The sequence below is a fragment of the Numenius arquata genome, chromosome 8 (genome assembly GCF_964106895.1).
Source record: "Numenius arquata chromosome 8, bNumArq3.hap1.1, whole genome shotgun sequence".
Lineage (NCBI taxonomy): Eukaryota > Metazoa > Chordata > Aves > Charadriiformes > Scolopacidae > Numenius > Numenius arquata.
Window position 1 is genome coordinate 27214144 of NC_133583.1, and position 17359 is coordinate 27231502.

The window sequence follows — 17359 nt, forward strand, 5'->3', positions numbered from 1 at the left end:
GTACATGCTGGTTCAATCATTTAGAATGTACTTTTTCCAACTCATTTCTTTAGGGCCTTGCGAATGCTAGCTATAATCTTATATACCTAGTTTTTGAGTTCAGTTTGAGTCTCCTATGACTTTGGTAGCATGCGGAACGCCTTTAGATACCTGCTTCTCTCAAATTTCCATGGGCGTTGTCCTCAGACCTTATGATCAAATGTTGGTTTGATGTACATTGCTCTAAGATCAGGTTGGCTCAGCTGTAGTAGATTAATTCAATTGACCTGAAAACGAATTCATTAAGTAAAGGAGGAAATGTAGTGAATCTAGTAAGAGATGCAGTTCGGCTTGTCTTACTCTAGATCTTGTTTGCATACTAAGGACCTCTCCCTGGGCAAATCAAACTTGGTGTAGGCACTCAGTCGTTTTGTAGTGTATCGGTACTACGTACATCATGGCAACCAAGGGTCTTAAACTCTTTTACTATGCAAAAATAATAAAATACATATTTTCAGGCTTGAGCCATATGTATACAATATATTCAATATATTTGCAGTTATGTGACTACTCTGAGGAAACTAATCTTCATGCCTTAATACTAATGGAACAGTTTTATTTTGATATGGTGAATGTTTTCTATAGTGTTGTATTCTGCATTCTCTGAAGCAGTAATTTATTGTACAACATCTGATGTTTTGCTCTTTCTAAAAACATTTTGTCTGAGGTTCTTTTACTAGGAAAAAGTGAAAGGACTTCTGCAAATTCTTCCTCTCAAACTGATAAGGCGGTAATTTTTGCAGAGACCGATTGTGTTTTAATGTTAAGGGAAGATTAACACATCTGTGGATCGCTGCTCAGAAGGGAGGGAACCTTGTTTATGCAGACATTGTCTCCTAATTAGATATAAGTGCACTTCAGAAAAATGTTATTTGTGACTTGGTGGGCTTCAGTGAAAGCACTAATTGTCGCGTGGGGCCGTGGTGTGTGTGAGAGCTCAAACCCTGACTTTTAGCTCAAGTCATTCATACAGAGGAGAAATTCACATAAGAAAAGTGAATTTTACAGAGCGTATACAAACTAACAGGAAGAAAATCAGCCCTTCTGTTGAAAATATTTTTCTTGGGGCTGTTAGAATTTTCTCAAATACTATTGTAATTGAATTAAAATGAGAACTGTCCCAGGAAAGCAGCGCCGTTGTTAATGATGTACCTTTACAAGCCGAATTTATATTCTGGGCTGTGGAGTATCTTCCCAAGGGCAGCGAGAACATCACAGCAAAGGCTTTTCTGCTGCGTTTGGGTGATGTGCCTAGTGCAAGGAGTAGATATCTTTAAACACTGTACAATTTCAATTTTTCCAAGAGAAGTCTGAAGTGATGCATCCTCATAGCAGGTATCCAAGGGCTAGATACCGTTTCGGTAATTTCCAGAGTCTTGGAAACTTGCTGTTTTTTTCATTAATAGTAAAGGCCCTGTGCTTGAGTGCTGCCTTCTTCCTCCTCTTCTTTTTCCCCCAGACTTTCTGATCCTTGTGTTTAATATGACTTTTAATCTTCAGTCTGAGTTAAATGCAGCCTTGTCAAAATTGACGTGTTCTGTTCCAATGAACTAGTACCAGCTTGTTAATGGAAAATTTGAAGATGAAGTGAATCCTATACATAGTTTTTGAATTATTTGTTTCAGGGCTCCCTTGATGCCCCTCAGCTGTTTCCTTGGTAATGTGTACGCTGAGAACGTTGATGTTCTGAGAGATGGAACTGGACCCTCAGGTTTACGGCTTCGCCTACTCACTGCAGGTATTAGTGGCACTCAGAACATTGAACTGGTTGCTTTCCTTGGGAAAAGAGGGGTAAACCTGTATAAATTAAGCATAGGTTACTTGTGATATTTTACAGTTGATTTCAAAGTGTTCCATATATCTTATTTTGAACTATTGGAAACAAAACCCAATAAAAACCCTGTGAAGGTGAGTCTGGCTGCTGCTTCGTTTCCCTGGCCCTGGAGAAACCACAGGGGACTGTAGCCCTGTCCTCTGTAGCTCCAGGTCTGCGAAACGGAATTTATCTCCAGGTGCATGTGTAGAATAAAACAGATGCAATTATATCATTGAAAAAAAAGCAACATGAGAAATCCAGAAGCCTTCTGTACACGTGCTTTTTCTGAGTTTCCTGTGAGCTGTATAAGGCTGATATTTTTGTGATTAATTCTGGAAGGATTTTAAAAATGCCAGCAGCCTTAGACTGCATTCTTAATTCAGTTCCATTTTCATTTGCTGTAGGAGACAGCAGTGAAAGCGACAGAGGCTGATGAGGACCTCCTTGTGTGCGCTTTTAGATACAGGGGAGGGCTCTTAAAAATTAGGGAAAGAAATAATGACTGCAAAGGAGCCTTGTTCGGTCACCATGACTTCAGACTTGACAGTATTTTAAAGAAAGAATACTAAGATATTTTTAACAATTTTCATTAGCAGGCTCGGCTTTTGACCTCTTCTGATTACTAGCGGTACAGATATTGAGGAAACACTTGGAATTCATTCCCAATATGCAAAAGTTAAAAAGGAGAAAAATTAAGATGACAAATAAAAAATTATGAATAAAAACGGAGCAGATATTTTCAAGTTACTTTGCTTCCCTCTTTACAGAGGAAGATAATGGAGAGCTGCCTAGGACAGGGAACATAGAGCCTCGTGTACTAGGGAAGGAGTTAGCTATAACATCATAATAATGTAAATGATTTTGAGAAATTGGACACTTCTAAGGTAGAGTGGCCAGTTTAGTTAAAAATACATATATGCAGCTTAAAGGAAATGTTGTCAATGAATAAAATACACTGCTAATGTTCAGACTAAAACTTGCAGAGAGGCAACCTGGCCATGTGCTGTTCTTGTCTTGCTAAAGTTTGCAGAAACTCCTCTGTAGAAGATATTATACGCCTCTTCTAGCACCAGTTTCTCTGCAAGTGTATTAGTTTTAAGTAACTCTTGCTTAAGAAATCAAGGATGACTCAATCGGATTTTTCTGATTTATTTTATTGGGTAGCTGGCTACATAAATAATGTATAGTGAGAATAGCTAAGCGTGTGTTTAGGGCACATCCTGTGTTTTGCAGTAATTGCTGCATATGCATACGTGTGTTCTCATAAATGTAGGATGCCGCGTTCCTGAAAGCAAATGTGGTCACATGCTGTAAGATCTTCCCATTTCTTAACATCTCCTATCATGTCAGCCATTCATCTGTGTAGTTGGAGGTTAAGATGGGGATCTGTGCAACAGTCAGCACGTACGTCACTTTAAGAAATGTTTTAAACTGTTGCAAAATAAAGGGTTAAATTTATTTTGGCACTACAGTCTAAAGAATGCAGCTGGTTTGTGATAAATAGAGGAATGCTAAGCTTTTGGCATTGATTTGCTGATGTATTCTCTGATGGGAAGGATGAATTTTGGGTTGTTTTCCATTCCTCAGGTTGTGGCCCGGGTGTTTTAGCCGATGCCAAGATGCGGGTATTTGAGCGTTGCGTGTACTTTGGTGATTCGTGCCAGGATGTGCTGAGCACCCTGGGGTCTCCGCACAAAGTCTTCTACAAGTCCGAAGACAAGGTGAGGGAATTGATTCAGGCACATGACTTCGTTCAGTGCTGTCTTGGTTTTATCACGGGGGCTGCGTTTTTCAAGGCCGCTGAAGCTAAGCTTCCACGTAGCACATTGAGGGCTTCACTTGACGCACAATAAACCAGGATGAGCTGTTATAGAATTTGATTTTTAAAAAGATTTTTTTTAAGCTAAATTGATGTGAATCTGTTTAAAAAAAAAAAATGTGCATCATTTTTAACTGGCTTAAAAATCGATTAAAACGGAAGCGCTTCTGAATCCAAATGAGCCTTAACAAGTGTGTACACCCTAATTTTTTTGTTATATTTTATGTACAATAACTTTAGCATATACTTTGATCTTTTCCTGATGAGTAAGCCTTTTACTTCAGATAACTAAAGAAAAACACTGCTGTATCACTGTGCCGCTGCAAGCAGCTGACGGTCCTGTCATGTAGCACAGTTGCCTTCCGTATTTGAACAAGGACTTCAAGTGAGATTATGGCAATTTGTTTGGACGTGGTGATGTTGTGAACGGCACTCATCTTTTGTGAGCATTACTAAATACATCTGAAAAATGTGTTTCTTGCAGATGAAAATCCATTCGCCCTCGCCCCATAAGCAGGTCCCATCAAAGTGCAATGACTACTTCTTCAACTATTTCACGCTTGGAGTGGTGAGTGGGAAGCTTCTGTAAACAAATTTAGGTCGAGTTTTGATTTAGTCACACAGCAAGCCTTTCAGAGGGCCAAAGGCTGGGAGAAATGAAATACACGGGTACTGTTGTAACTGATCTCAGGTTGGTTTGGGAAAAGCCACTTTCCTTTATCCAGATTGCTTCATGTCTGTGTCTCTGTCTTTTTTTATTCAATAGGATATTCTCTTTGATGCAAACACTCACAAGGTGAAGAAATTTGTCCTGCATACAAATTACCCTGGTCATTACAACTTCAACATGTGAGTGTAAAGAACCGATCTGTTAAAGAGTATTTTAAAACACAGGAAAAGAAAATCTTATTTTCCCTTCATAGAATTCAAGTAGTTTTTCCCAAGTGTCTTTGGTGTATCTGGTAACCCATGGAGGTTTCAGCCCTCGCTATTAGCACCTTTTTTTTTCCTTATGGTTTTCTTTTTCAATGCCTATATATTGTCCAGCATATCTTAAAGCAGTAAATGAGGTAAGGTCCAGCTATAATGTGCAAACTCTTGCTAGAGGCAAGCTTTGTATTAGCAAGTGTCCATTTACTGGCAGGTAGGCTGCTGGCTTTTTCTCGACAGTATTTCAGTTAGTGATTAAAAAGAAATATTCCCTCATGCTTCTGAACGTATTTTCAATACTTTTTAAATGTAAACTCTTTAGGGGAGGAATATGAGCTAAGGAGTAAGTGATTAGATGTCTGATTGAAGCGAACGTGTTTTCAAGCAGTTGGCATTAGTGATAGAGAAATCCATAGTACTGTTTCTGAGCTGAGTATTTCTCCATCCACTCTGTAACAGCAGAGTAATTTGTGCTGAAGGACGTTTTGTGTCCTTTAGAAAGTTATTTTAGGACGTTGCCAGCCTGCTGCCTTTTTTGATGTAGAAAATAGATGTGAGAACTCTTTTCTTTTTAATCTGTTATCATTGAGACTCTCAATTTATTATTCATGTGACATTTCATTAAACTGATTATTAAGTGCCCTAAGTTTACCCTACACGGTTTATTTTGGGTCTTCTGTTTTCTAATAGCTTTACAATTTGCGCTTTCTAGTTACCATCGCTGTGAATTCAAGATTCCACTAGTCATTAAGCGAGGTGAGTAGCTCAGCTGTTGTCCTGCTTCAGGGGGCGCGTGCCACAAAAAGCTCAAAGGGGAGATACGTTCAGTTTTCATTTCTAATGCACCCTTCATCATCAGAGGATGCTAACAGCGAATGTCGTTGAGACGGAGGAGAAATTTTGAGTTTAGGTTTTTGGTTTTTTAAATGAAAAAGATACTTCAGGAGAGGTTCATCAGTTCTCTGATTTTACTTACACGACCTTGTTTACTTACTTGGATCAGGTGAATATTTAGCTGCAACAACACTTATTTTCTGTAATGCTGCCAATCTGCTAAGGTCAATTGCCTTGTACCTGGAGTCTCAAAATCTGGAAGGCAACGTTAGTCTGAGCTGATCTCTCCAATCCGCTGTTGCACTTTAAATGTTGAACTTGCTCTTGAAAGGCTCATTCGTGATATTTAATATAAACTGATTTAGCTGCAAATGAGAGCAAACACCTGGAATGTGTTGGCTCTGTGTGCTATAGACAAAGTATGTCTGTTGTTTTCACTTAAAAATCTCCACTTGAAAATACACACACACACGTATATAAAAAAAAAAAAATCAGTAGCGCTGAATTCTACAAGATATTTAGATGTGCCCAGCTCTGTGCATGTAAATAATCTCAACAAAGCACGTGGAACGTTGTTTGATGGAAGATCGCAGTGATTGATGTAGACTTCTTTATTGTAAGAATTAATAGGGATACTGGGAAGGCATGTGTTTTGATTATCCAGGGAAAACTGGACGCTGGCTGGGTTTTGGCCAGGGATACTTTCTTCATTTTGGTAGGTTTTCACTGAAAGCACTTACTGGTGTAAAGTGCAATTCTCCCGTGGCTGTCACAGCTGTTTGAGCATGTAGAGGAATAAAAACCTGGAAAAACAATGTATGTATATACAAGCTTATATGAAAGCAGATTTGTACTTCAGCCAAGAGAGTAAGTGTGAAAATTCTGCTTGCTTTAAAAATTCTTTTCCCTTGGGTTATTGTGCAATACTTCAAAGGCATTAATTACTGATAATTTTTATTTACCTCAAGCAGTACCATGAATCCCTTCTGAATATGTCTGGTTTTTTGTTTGTGGTTTGCTTGTTGTTTGTTTGCTTTTTTTTAAACTGACCTTTCTGGTCTTTAGCTTACGTTCAGGAGGTGTAACAAGCTGTAAACAAATGTTATAAAATTTACGAAGACCCCCATCTTTTAACGTCTGGTGGCAGTGCCTCATGCAGCTTTTTTTTAACTCCTTTCTGTAGTTCAACTTCAGACAATAAATTGACAGCCAGAGTTCAAGTTGCACAGACATCAAACTCTTTCAACTCAAAGAGACCGGGTTTATTTAGCAGGTGGAAAATACAGAGGAGCTTTCAAATTAAAGGCTGTTTGCTGTGTTTGACTTGTTTAGTGTCTAGCTTCGTTCCCAGTGCTTCAGGAAGTCCCCAAATGTATGTATGGAACAGTGCTTGAAACCATCAGCAAACAATTTATTTTTAAGGCTCTAAGTGGAAATGCAATGCTGTCCTTGCCTGCAGCTTTTTTGTTATTTAATACATACAAGGTTGGGGTTTTTTTGTTTGTTTGTTTGTTTTTTCTTTTTTCCACAAGAATTATACCGGGGGCTGTAATTCCCTATCTTTGTTTCGGAAAAAGCGGCATTTTAGCCCTGCCAGCTCCTGAGCTCTGCTTTAGGCAGCTTCCTCCCCAAGTGCAGGGGAGCGAGTGGCACATCGTGCTGCCTTGATGAGGCATCTTAGCCTCATGCAAGTCGATGTAGTTCCTCTTACGCTGACGTTCTTACGTGTAAGATTATAGCTTAAACATATAGAGTGTTAGAGCTCACTCTAAATAGGCAGATTTGTTTAATCACCTTCACTGGCGCTTAATGTTGACAATTCTGGTGGCTAGTAAATGCTGGTAAACTTGTATATGAACTGATCTAATGCTTCTATGTCTCCTTCTCTCTGAACCTCCCAAAATAAAGGGTTAGACAGGAGACTTTTCAAGCACAAGCTATAAGGACTTTTCTGTTTTTCTCTCGTAGATAGTGCTGATTCACAGACCGAAACGTGTACAACGTACAGCAAGGTAAGTCTGCGCGGAACTGAATGTTTTCCTTCTTTTCCTAAACCATCTAAACGATCTATGCTGAATTTGCAATGCGCTTTGAAGAAATAATAGCAGTTGTACAGTATCGTTATAAAATAAAAAGGTTGAAGGCCAAAAGCTAATGTATGTTTTGTGGTTTAAACATTTAAGGATTAAAATGACTCCTGGGCTGCCAAATGGAGACTTTCCTTGGTGAATTTTAATTCCCGTACTGGGAAGAAAAAAAATTAGAGTCAGCAACCTGGAAGCTGCCATTCTTTGATTTTTGATTTGAATTACTTGCATCTGTTGTTGCTTTGACTGACTTCAGTCTTGTGTGTGAAACTTCAGCTTCTTAAGTCTGCTTAGAGTCTGAAAACATTCCCAATCATTAAATAGTGCAACCTTCCTCCTCTTTTCCAAGAGGCAGCAGTGATGCTATTTTTCCCTCTGCAAAGGTATGTAAGAGGATATTTTGCTGAGGTTTCACACAGCTGCTTTGTTCTCTGAAATGCTACAAGACTTTCCAGTCAGATTTTACCCATAAGACCCATAGAATTTTTTTATACTAATAATTTTAATTCAAAGCTATTTTGAGACAAAAATGAGAATAAACCCCGAGAGGATGCCCTGGCAATGGACAGTTTCCATTAGTGGAGTATGGCTTTGGTCACAAAATACTTCTGTAAATACAACTTCTATGTTATTTGGCAAGTGAGCATGTCACAAAACAAACTGTACACCATTCTCATCCTAGATAAAAAGAAGAGTTTCCCCGTGCCTCATTTTAACACAAAATCTTTACTATATTTCCAGTGGGACAGTATTCAGGATCTTCTGGGGCACCCTGTAGAGAAGCCAGTGGTACTTCACAGGTAAAGACCTCTATTTTTCTTGGCAGGGATTGAACTGATAACAGAGGATAAATTTAGGCAGAGAAAGGGTGTTTACTGCACTAACTACTTTTAGGCTGCTTTGCTGCTCTAGTTTCAGACTCTTTGGTTGCTAACAAGGCTGCTCTCGGATGAAGTAGACCGACATGCAGAATGAAAACTTGGAAAACTTTGGAATGAAATTTCCAAAGTTCCTTGAACTGTAAAATCCAGAGAAGAGCTAAGCAGCATATAAAGAAGTCTCTCTCTTTATGTGTAATACATACTGTAGGGTTGGTTTTTTTTATAATGGTTGCATGCATTTCAACAACGTGACATCATACAGCGTATACACGTAGTATATATGGTAGCAGTCTGTCTGAAGAAGTTCTGGTTTTATGAACAGACATGGTAGTTCTGCAGTTCTTTTAGGCTGACTGATGCTAGAATAGTCCTTACAATTGCAGTGTTTCCCCAGGGGCTGAGCTGGGTGATGGGTTAAGTAGGCATTGCCTCTTTGCACGATATGATATGAAGCTATGATTTATCTTGCGACAAGTGTAAGTCATGGGGACTGTGGAAACACTGCAGCAATTTCAGATATACACACCACCTAATAAGGTGTTTTTATCAGGCTTTCATATGATTTTGAGTTTGATTTTTTTTTTTTTTTTTTTCCCCCTGCTAAATCATTGTGCCCTTTGCTCCCCCTTATTCCTGTTTTATTCCAGTGAGATCATTAGAGGAGAAGCCATGTAAAGCAAAGCTGGGGTGAAATAGTGATTACATAGAGCCCTTCTATTTTTCATCTGTGTTGTAGAGAGTAGTTCAACCAGAGGTTGCTTTACTGAGCACATCTCAAATGTCTCAGATACGCAATTTGAGAAACTGACAACCAAAAGGTAAATATTTTCTAGGGTTGTTTTTTTTTTGGCTGTAATCTAAAATCCATTGCAGTCAGCAGGAGTCTTCTGCTGTCATATATATGATCCAGAAATACTGGAAATATCTGAAGGACAAATTATACATTAATGTTGAAAAATATTGTTTAATAAAAATTTGGATTATTCTATTTCAGCATCTTACAGTGTAATTTTCTAACATGATAAAACCAGTGAATTAATAGACCACATATAGGAAATACATTTGGTAAAGGCTGAGAAACAAAGTAGATTGAAGAGTGAGAAAGGATCTTGCAGAAAAATAATTTATAGTAAGTTGCATGGTGTTTGTCTATGTATCTGTTTATTTTCAGGGTTCTTCCTGTTAAAGTTCAGTCAAGGCAAGTTTTCCTGTAGAGGTCATTAGTAACTCTTTGACTCCTTTCTCTCCCTGAGTTAGTAATGGCTCTGGTGCTAAGCAGAGGTATCCTCTGGCTCACTTGGAGTCTGGCAGTGGTGTTGCGTAATGTAGATCTACTTGATGAAAGCCATGGTAAAGATGCAGTTACTGAGTGATTATTCTTCCCTAAGAAGTTCCTGATCCTCACACATCCATTTTTATTATTTTTTTTTTTTCCCCCTCTTTTCTGTTCAGGTCGTCATCTCCGAACAACACTAACCCATTTGGGTCAACCTTTTGCTTTGGACTGCAACGAATGATCTTTGAGGTTAGGAGAAAAACTTCCCTATTTGTATGAGCAAGAGAAGATGAGGCGTTTGCTATTATATTATATATTTGGCTGCTTATTTCCCATTTCAATAAAAGCCAGTGCTTGGGAGTGGCTGTATTTTTAAAGCTTACTGGCAGAAACGGGCAACTTTCCAATCTCTTCTCTGAGGCTGTGGGTTTGCATGTTGAAGCTGGCACTTCAGGTTTGTCACCTGGAACTCGTAGGAGCAGGAGACGCATGCGCTCAGCTCCCAGTAGTGGTGGATGGATGTGTCACAGAGATCTAGAGACCTGTTTTTAGGAACTAGCTGAGAGCTCGTTGCATTCGTTTGTTGTTGGGATTTCTTTTTTCCAGGCAGATCAGTTCCGTATTCACCCTTTTCACTCTTCCAAGTTCCTGTTTAGTGTACAATTCTTTTAATTTCCCTTTTTCCCTGCCATCTTTTTTTGCAGGTGATGCAGAATAATCACATAGCTTCTGTTACTCTGTATGGCCCAACGCGGCCCAGCAGCCAGTTGAGAACATCAGACCTTCCCCAGTGAGCATCCCCTGCAAAGTCAGCTAATCTCAATGCTACAAAATTAGTACAGCGTGCCTTGATTTGCTGCCACTTATAATATGGAAAGCACGTTATGATTTATTATATTTTTTTTCTTCAATAAGCCTTTCCACCCAGGAGCGGTGTGGAGGGGAAATTCTCTCAACCCTTCATCATGGGGCATGGAACTGTTGATGGAGGAAAGCAGCTTAGGTGCCTGTGCCGTCGTTTATTCCTCTCGGTTGCCCTCATCCTATGCAGCACAGACCCGAAGAGACTGTCCCTCCCCTTCTCAGCTGGCAGAAGGGGGGAAAATGAAAGAGGGGGCACGTAATGACTGCAAGAGTTAGAAGCACAAACTTTCTGAGCCTTGGAGCATCTGGAAGCAGGTATTGATTTTTAGTCCGTTTGTGTTACTGTATTGATGTGGTGGTCACATTTTAAGAAAACGTGTGTGTGTATATATATAGATATAAACACATCGGTATTTCTGTGGCTTAGGACATTGTACCAAGTGTGACAAGGATGTATATATGTCCATGATTTCAGGCACCACATCTTTGTGTAACTTTAAACCAAGCAAGTAGCATGTGCATAATACTTGGTTGTAACATTTGCACTACATACACTTTAATTACTTGATAAACGTTTATCTTCACTGAGGAGCATCTGTGTACTGGGTGTGAGTGGGGTGTGATGGTTATTTAATGTACGCTGTGCATAAAGCTTATTTATACAGTGGATCAAATTTGTCCACCTTCCTGCACTAATATGTACTTGATACGCTGAAACAATTTTTTTTCTGCCATGGCTGGTTTACTAATTTTTTTTTTTTTCATATGCAGTTTCAAAAAAAAAAAATAATTCTGGAAGAGGTTGTTTCTGTGTTTGAATTGTGTTTTAGTGAAAAGGTTTGATACAATTTTTCATACTACAGAAAAATTTAATGAAGAAATAACGTTGCCTCATTTGCCTCTGTTCCAAACCCCTTTATTCCTACTCTGTTTCCTTAGAGAAAGAAAAACTGTATATAATGGTATCTCAGAAAGAAATCCCCGAGCTCTGCCATCACCGAGAAAACCTTTTCTGTAACTTTTTGATGTATGATTTTAATTTATGCCAAAGGTTTAGCCAAAGACATCCTTATTGTAGTTTCACCATTTCTGTACATACATGCTAACTGCACACCCCACCCCAGCAGACAGGATATAGGCTTCTTTCTAGTTGGGAGATGCTGCTCGCAACATTTTTATCCCAGGAGGATACTTTAGGTTTCTAGTTCTCTTACCAGTCTTATTTGGGGGAAATAGGTGGTCTGTCTTTGAAATATTGAACCCTTTTTAAAAATGGACAAGAGAAATGTATAATTTTATCCCATTTTTAATATTTTGGTGTAGCAACTTGTGATACATAGATGACAATTTTGTGAGTTTTACTATGTGTGTACAGATTTTGTAAATATGACATTTTTGTAATTTTAACTCCATGTACAGTGTAATCCTGTATAGTTTATCAATGAATGAGAGATAGGAAATCGAATGTTAACTGCAGTTTTGGATCCTGGACCAGTAGCAGGGATAAATGTGGTGTGTGTGTGTGTGAGACGTTCTTTGCCATTTAGTCTTCCTGTATACTGTGATACTCTGAACTGTTTTGCTAAAACAAACAAAAAAGCCCCATGGAGAATCTAATGGATAAGGAAAAAGTTACTGTTCACCTTTATCCCTAGGTGTCACTCCTGTTGAACCCCTGTTCAATCTGTGCTGTCTCCTGTGATCATTGCTTGCTAAGAAAATTCTATGCCTCAACCTTCCTTTTGTTTCCTCTCTAATTTTAATTTCATTTTACATAGCCCTTCTGTAAATTAAATGGAATAATAATGAGCATGTACACTGAAAGAAAAATAAAATGAGACTCTCAGTTACTGTTTTTGTGTTAAATACAGTTGCTGGGTGTTTTTGTAATAAAGTCATGGACGTTTTTGCTTTTTTTTTTCCTATCAGTTAGTCCTTTTTATTTTACTGTCTTTCAGAAGTTATATTTGAAGTAGCTGACTAGTGTTCCTCCTTTACAGCCGATGTGTTGTGTTCTCCGAAGAAGTGGTATAAAAACTAATGTAACTTGCAGTCTGTTTCCTAGTAGATACATGAAAGCATATTATAAATTTTTGCCCCAAAGCGGAGAAGGGAAGTCTTTAAAGTACGGTAAATAACACTGTATTGTGTTCAAAAACGCAGTTGTTGCGCTCGTGTTAACCTTTGGGTATCACTAAAATTGATTCAAGCTTCAAAGAGTTTGACTATGGCACAGCAGAATGGAAGAAATGGCTGCAGTAGAAGGAGCAAATGGGGGTTGTCATACCACTTGCTTGTGCCCTAAGGTGCTTCAACAGAAAAGCACTGAGCGTACGCTTGCCCTGGAGTAGTTTAGGGGTTAATGGGACTCCTGTTTCCATTTGCCTTTCTCCTGCCTGGGCTTCATAATGTAGGGTTAGAGCACTTGGCTCTCCCTCCTCCAGCATCCCTCTGTTTTGGAATATAAAATGACCTTGCATAGTGCTTGGCTCAATGGGTATTTTCATCCCACCAAGAGAATTTTATGATCTCTGGATTGAGATGGTGTGCATGCTGATGCTTGTTGCTAAAATATGGCAGCAATCCTAGTAATTTGCATTAATTTTGATTAATCCTTTTCTAATAATGACTCCAGATTAGCTGCAGAAGGAGACAGTTTGAGTAACAGCTACGCAGGTGCTACCACTATCCTGCTGTCAGGCATATTCAGTTGAAATTCTTCAGCAGTGAGAGGTCAGGACTGTTGCTGTTGGTGCGCCTCCAGGCTTAGGACAGGATGGCAGCGACAGCAGCAAACCAAAGGTATTTAACGACTTCAGCGACTCCCATCTTCGCTTGTAACATGCTGGTGAGTCCAAGTGATTAAAATAGTGTAGATAATGAAATGTGCTCTTAACAGCCCAGATACTTCTCTAGGTCAGTCCCCCCATCTTGAAAAGTTCCTCCAACAGACGAAAGTTAAAGGCAGCTTTGCATCTTGGCCACTGGGGATGGGCTGAGCACAAAGCGTTTGACTTTTGGGAGAGGTAGAGCAGAAGAAAAGCACAGGGAGATGATGCGGAGCAGCTCTTTTGGGTTCCCTCACCCGCCCTTTGAGATCGCAGCCATTCGTAGCTCGCTTTACAGAATCACAGAATGATGTGGGGTTGGAAGGGACCCCTGGAGATCATCCAGTCCAACCCCTCTGCCAAAGCAGGTCCACCCAGAGCAGGTTGTGCAGGAACGTGTCCAGGCGGGTTTGGAATGTCTCCAGAGAAGGAGACTCCACCACCTCCCTGGGTAGCCTCTTCCAGGGCTCTGCCACCCTCACAGGAAAGAAGTTCCTCCTCATGTTTAGATGGAACTTCTTATATCCAAGTTTGTGTCCATTTTTTCTTGTCCTGTCCCTGGGCACCACTGAAAAAAGACCGGCCCCATCCTCCTGACACCCTCTCTTTAAGTATTTATAAGCATTGATCAGATCCCCCCTCAGCCTTCTCTTCTCCAGACTAAAAAGACCCAAGTCCCTCAGCCTCTCCTCATAAGAGAGATGCTCCAGGCCCCTCATCATCTTTGTAGCCCTCTGCTGTACCCTCTCCAGCAGTTCCCTGTCCTTCCTGAACTGGGGAGCCCAGATCTGGACCCAGTGCTCCAGATGGGGCCTCCCCAGGGCAGAGCAGAGGGGCAGGATGACCTCTCTCGACCTGCTGGCCACACTCTTCCTCATGCCCCCCAGGATGCCATTGGCCTTCTTGGCCACAAGGGCCCATTGCTGGCTCATGGTCATCCTATTGTCCACCAGGACTCCCAGGTCTTTCTCCTGAGAGCTGCTCTCCATCAGGTCAGCCCCCAACCTGTCCTGGTACAGGGGGTTATTTCTACCCAGGTGCAGCACCGTACACTTGCCCTTGTTGAATTTCATCAGGTTTCTCTGCCCAACTCTCCAGCCTGTCCAGGTCTTGCTGTATGGCAGCACAGCCCTCCGGCATGTCAATGATCCCTCCCAGTTTTGTATCATCAGCGAACTTGCTGAGGGTACATTCCATCCCCTCATCCAGGTCATTGATGAATATATTGCAGAGGACTGGATCCAGTACTGACTCCCTGGGGAACACCACTTATTATGGACCTCCAACTAGATTCTGTGTCCCTCAGCTTCTCTGAGATGTTTTGATTTGTTTGCTGCTATTTGGCCTAAGCCAAGCTGTTCGTGTGCTGATGTGCTGGGGGAGCTGGCGTGGAGCTTTCAGGACTTGCCAGGATGAGAAGTTTAGGAGTGTGAGGAGGGGGGGGACTGATTGCAGTTTTGCATCTCCAGAAGGAAGAGAGGAAGGAATGTCAGTCTGAAGTGACTGCTGCTCCTTGCGGAGGTGCAGCAGCGTGCCAGCTCCTGCTCTGCCGGGCCAGCTGGGCAGTGGGCATCGCCTTCCTCTCCCAAAGGAACCAAGAGATTTGGGCTGTGTCAGATCCTGTCTCTGTGGGTGCCCTTGTTGGGAGTTACGTATGGTTTGACGCAGATCCTGCATTGGTGGTCCATCATTTTGGTTTTATACGATACAGCTGTTTGATATAACATTAAGTACAATTGCATTTTTAATAAAACGCATTGTGCATATGATCCCATTTTGATGTGTGCCTTTTTATCAAAATTAGGAGTTTGTGTGGGTCTCTGCTTAACTTGAATATTGTAGTATTTTCCACATTATTTCATTTGTTTCCACTTAAAAACCCTTATTGTTGTGCCCTTTGGAGGTGAAGCTGACATTTCTTCCCGTATTCTTCAGGCCTGCAAACAGTCCCTGGACTCCTGTGAATATTTCGGGCAGTGCTATATAGATCTGTGCTGCTGTGTAATACTAGAGCCCTCTCTTCTCCAAAATGCAGTTCCTCTCAAGAAAACCCAGTTTTCTGTCGCCAGGAATCATCGTGCTTCTAATTCTAAACATAGAATCATAGAATGGTTAGAGTTGGAAAGAACCTTAAAAATCATCGAGTTCCAACTCCCCTGCCCTGGGCAGGGACACCTCCCACCAGACCAGGTTGCTCAAAGCCCCATCCAACCTGGCCTTAAACATGGTTCTTTTTGTGCTGAAATAGTAGTCGGGTGGTGGTGTCTGAGAATTGATTCATGTGCTCGTGGTCCTTCACATTCCTCAACTCCCATCCAACTGGTTTAAAAGAGGATCTTTCCCTGGCGGCTCAGCGTTACGGTGACTCATGGTTATCGGGGGCTGGCTGGAGGTCAGACTCCAGCTGGTGGATTCCAAAGGGAAACTGAGGGGGTTGGTGCCCGCTTCGTGTTGACTTTCTATGTGTTGTTCGAGCCTGTTAGTCGCTTATAAGCAGAACTTCTGTTAGATTTTGTGTTTGGTGGCTCCAGACGTACATAAGAAGTAAATCTGCTTGCGTGTGAAGCTGTGTGGCTGTTACCTGGGAAGAAGTATTATATCCATGCTGTAGCTATTTGCTTGCTCCAGAGTCATTCGGATGAGGACCAAGATGTCTGATATGGCAGGATTCCACATGGGCTGGTTGTGTTCTTGGAGTTCAGAATAATTTTTGGTGTCATGATGCAAAAAAAAGGTAGTTTGTGCCAGCTCTGCAGATACAGTTGTTCCATGTCAGCTTTTGCCCCATAAACACCTTTTATTTTACCTCTTTTATCTTGATTGCACCAACCCTGTCCTCTCTGGCCGATCCTGTCAGACACAACCTGACACAGCACGTGTCCCCAAATGAATACATCACTGCCTGTTTTGGGGGGGTTAATAGAATGCAAATGAGTTCTGGTTGCTTCTTTTCACGTAAGGTATTTCACTGAATTTCACTGAATTTTTTTTAGAGTTGGAAGGGACCATAAAGATCATCTAGTCCAACTCCCCTGCCGAAGCAGGATTGCCCAGAGCATGTCAGAGCATGTTACTCAGGACTGCATCCAGGCGGGTCTTGAAAATCTCCAAAGAAGGGGACTCCACAACCTCCCTGGGCAGCCTGTTCCAGGGCTCTGTCACCCTCAACGTGAAGAAATTCTTTCTCATATTTGAGTGGACCCTCCTATGTTCCAACTTGTGCCCCTTGCCCCTCGTCCTGTCACTGGGTATGCGCCAGGATGTTTTGGAGGTAAGGTATGGTTGAAGCAAAATAAGGGGAGGATTAAAAACTGAGCTTACTGAAGATGTAACTCTGGAGCATTAACATAGGATGGGGAGTTAATGAAGTAGGGGGCTTTGTTCAAGGCCAGGGTATAATATATATATGTGTACATATACATATATATAATATATATATGTTTACAAGTACCTAAAGGGTGGTTTGAAGGATGATGGAGCCGGACTCTTTTCAGTGGTTTCCAGCGACAGGATGAGGGGCAACGGGCACAAGCTGGAACATGGGAAGTTCCACTTAAATATGAGGAAAAACTTCTTTCCGGTGAGGGTGCCAGAGCCCTGGAAGAGGCTGCCCAGGGAGGGTGTGGAGTCCCCTTCTCTGGAGATCTTCAAGACCCGCCTGGATGCAGTCCTGAGTGATGTGCTCTGGGCAACCCTGCTTTAGCAAGGGAGTTGGACTAGATGATCTCTAGAGGTCCCTTCCAACTCTGACAATTCCGTCATTACCAGTTCACCCAGTGAAAACTGCACCCGCGAAGGGATTTGGTTTTGCAGGGGCTGCATGGGTTACTTGGAGGCTTCAGGTTGAACTTAAATACCATATTCTCCACCTGTGTGAATTTTAGCTGTAACTAACAAAGTCACTGTTTAAATGTTTCATCTGCCAAACCTTAAATCCAAGGCTTTTGCTTTGTTTGTGAGGACGTGTATTTTGCCAGCCGACAAA

At 41.2% G+C, this 17359-nt stretch overlaps 1 protein-coding gene across 1 annotated transcript in view; it reads left to right on the plus strand.

The window, feature by feature from the left end:
- The window catches only part of PHAF1 (phagophore assembly factor 1), a 32558-nt gene extending 20149 nt beyond the window's left edge, over positions 1–12409 (plus strand). Inside the window, exons 8-17 of the mRNA XM_074152144.1 lie at positions 1665–1777; positions 3443–3576; positions 4159–4242; positions 4441–4523; positions 5317–5360; positions 7407–7450; positions 8267–8325; positions 9859–9931; positions 10387–10472; positions 10598–12409. Coding sequence (XP_074008245.1) covers positions 1665–1777; positions 3443–3576; positions 4159–4242; positions 4441–4523; positions 5317–5360; positions 7407–7450; positions 8267–8325; positions 9859–9931; positions 10387–10472; positions 10598–10667 — 790 coding nt within the window. The 3' untranslated portion in view covers positions 10668–12409. The remainder of the gene's footprint in view (positions 1–1664; positions 1778–3442; positions 3577–4158; positions 4243–4440; positions 4524–5316; positions 5361–7406; positions 7451–8266; positions 8326–9858; positions 9932–10386; positions 10473–10597) is intronic.
- Positions 12410–17359: the final 4950 nt, after the last annotated feature.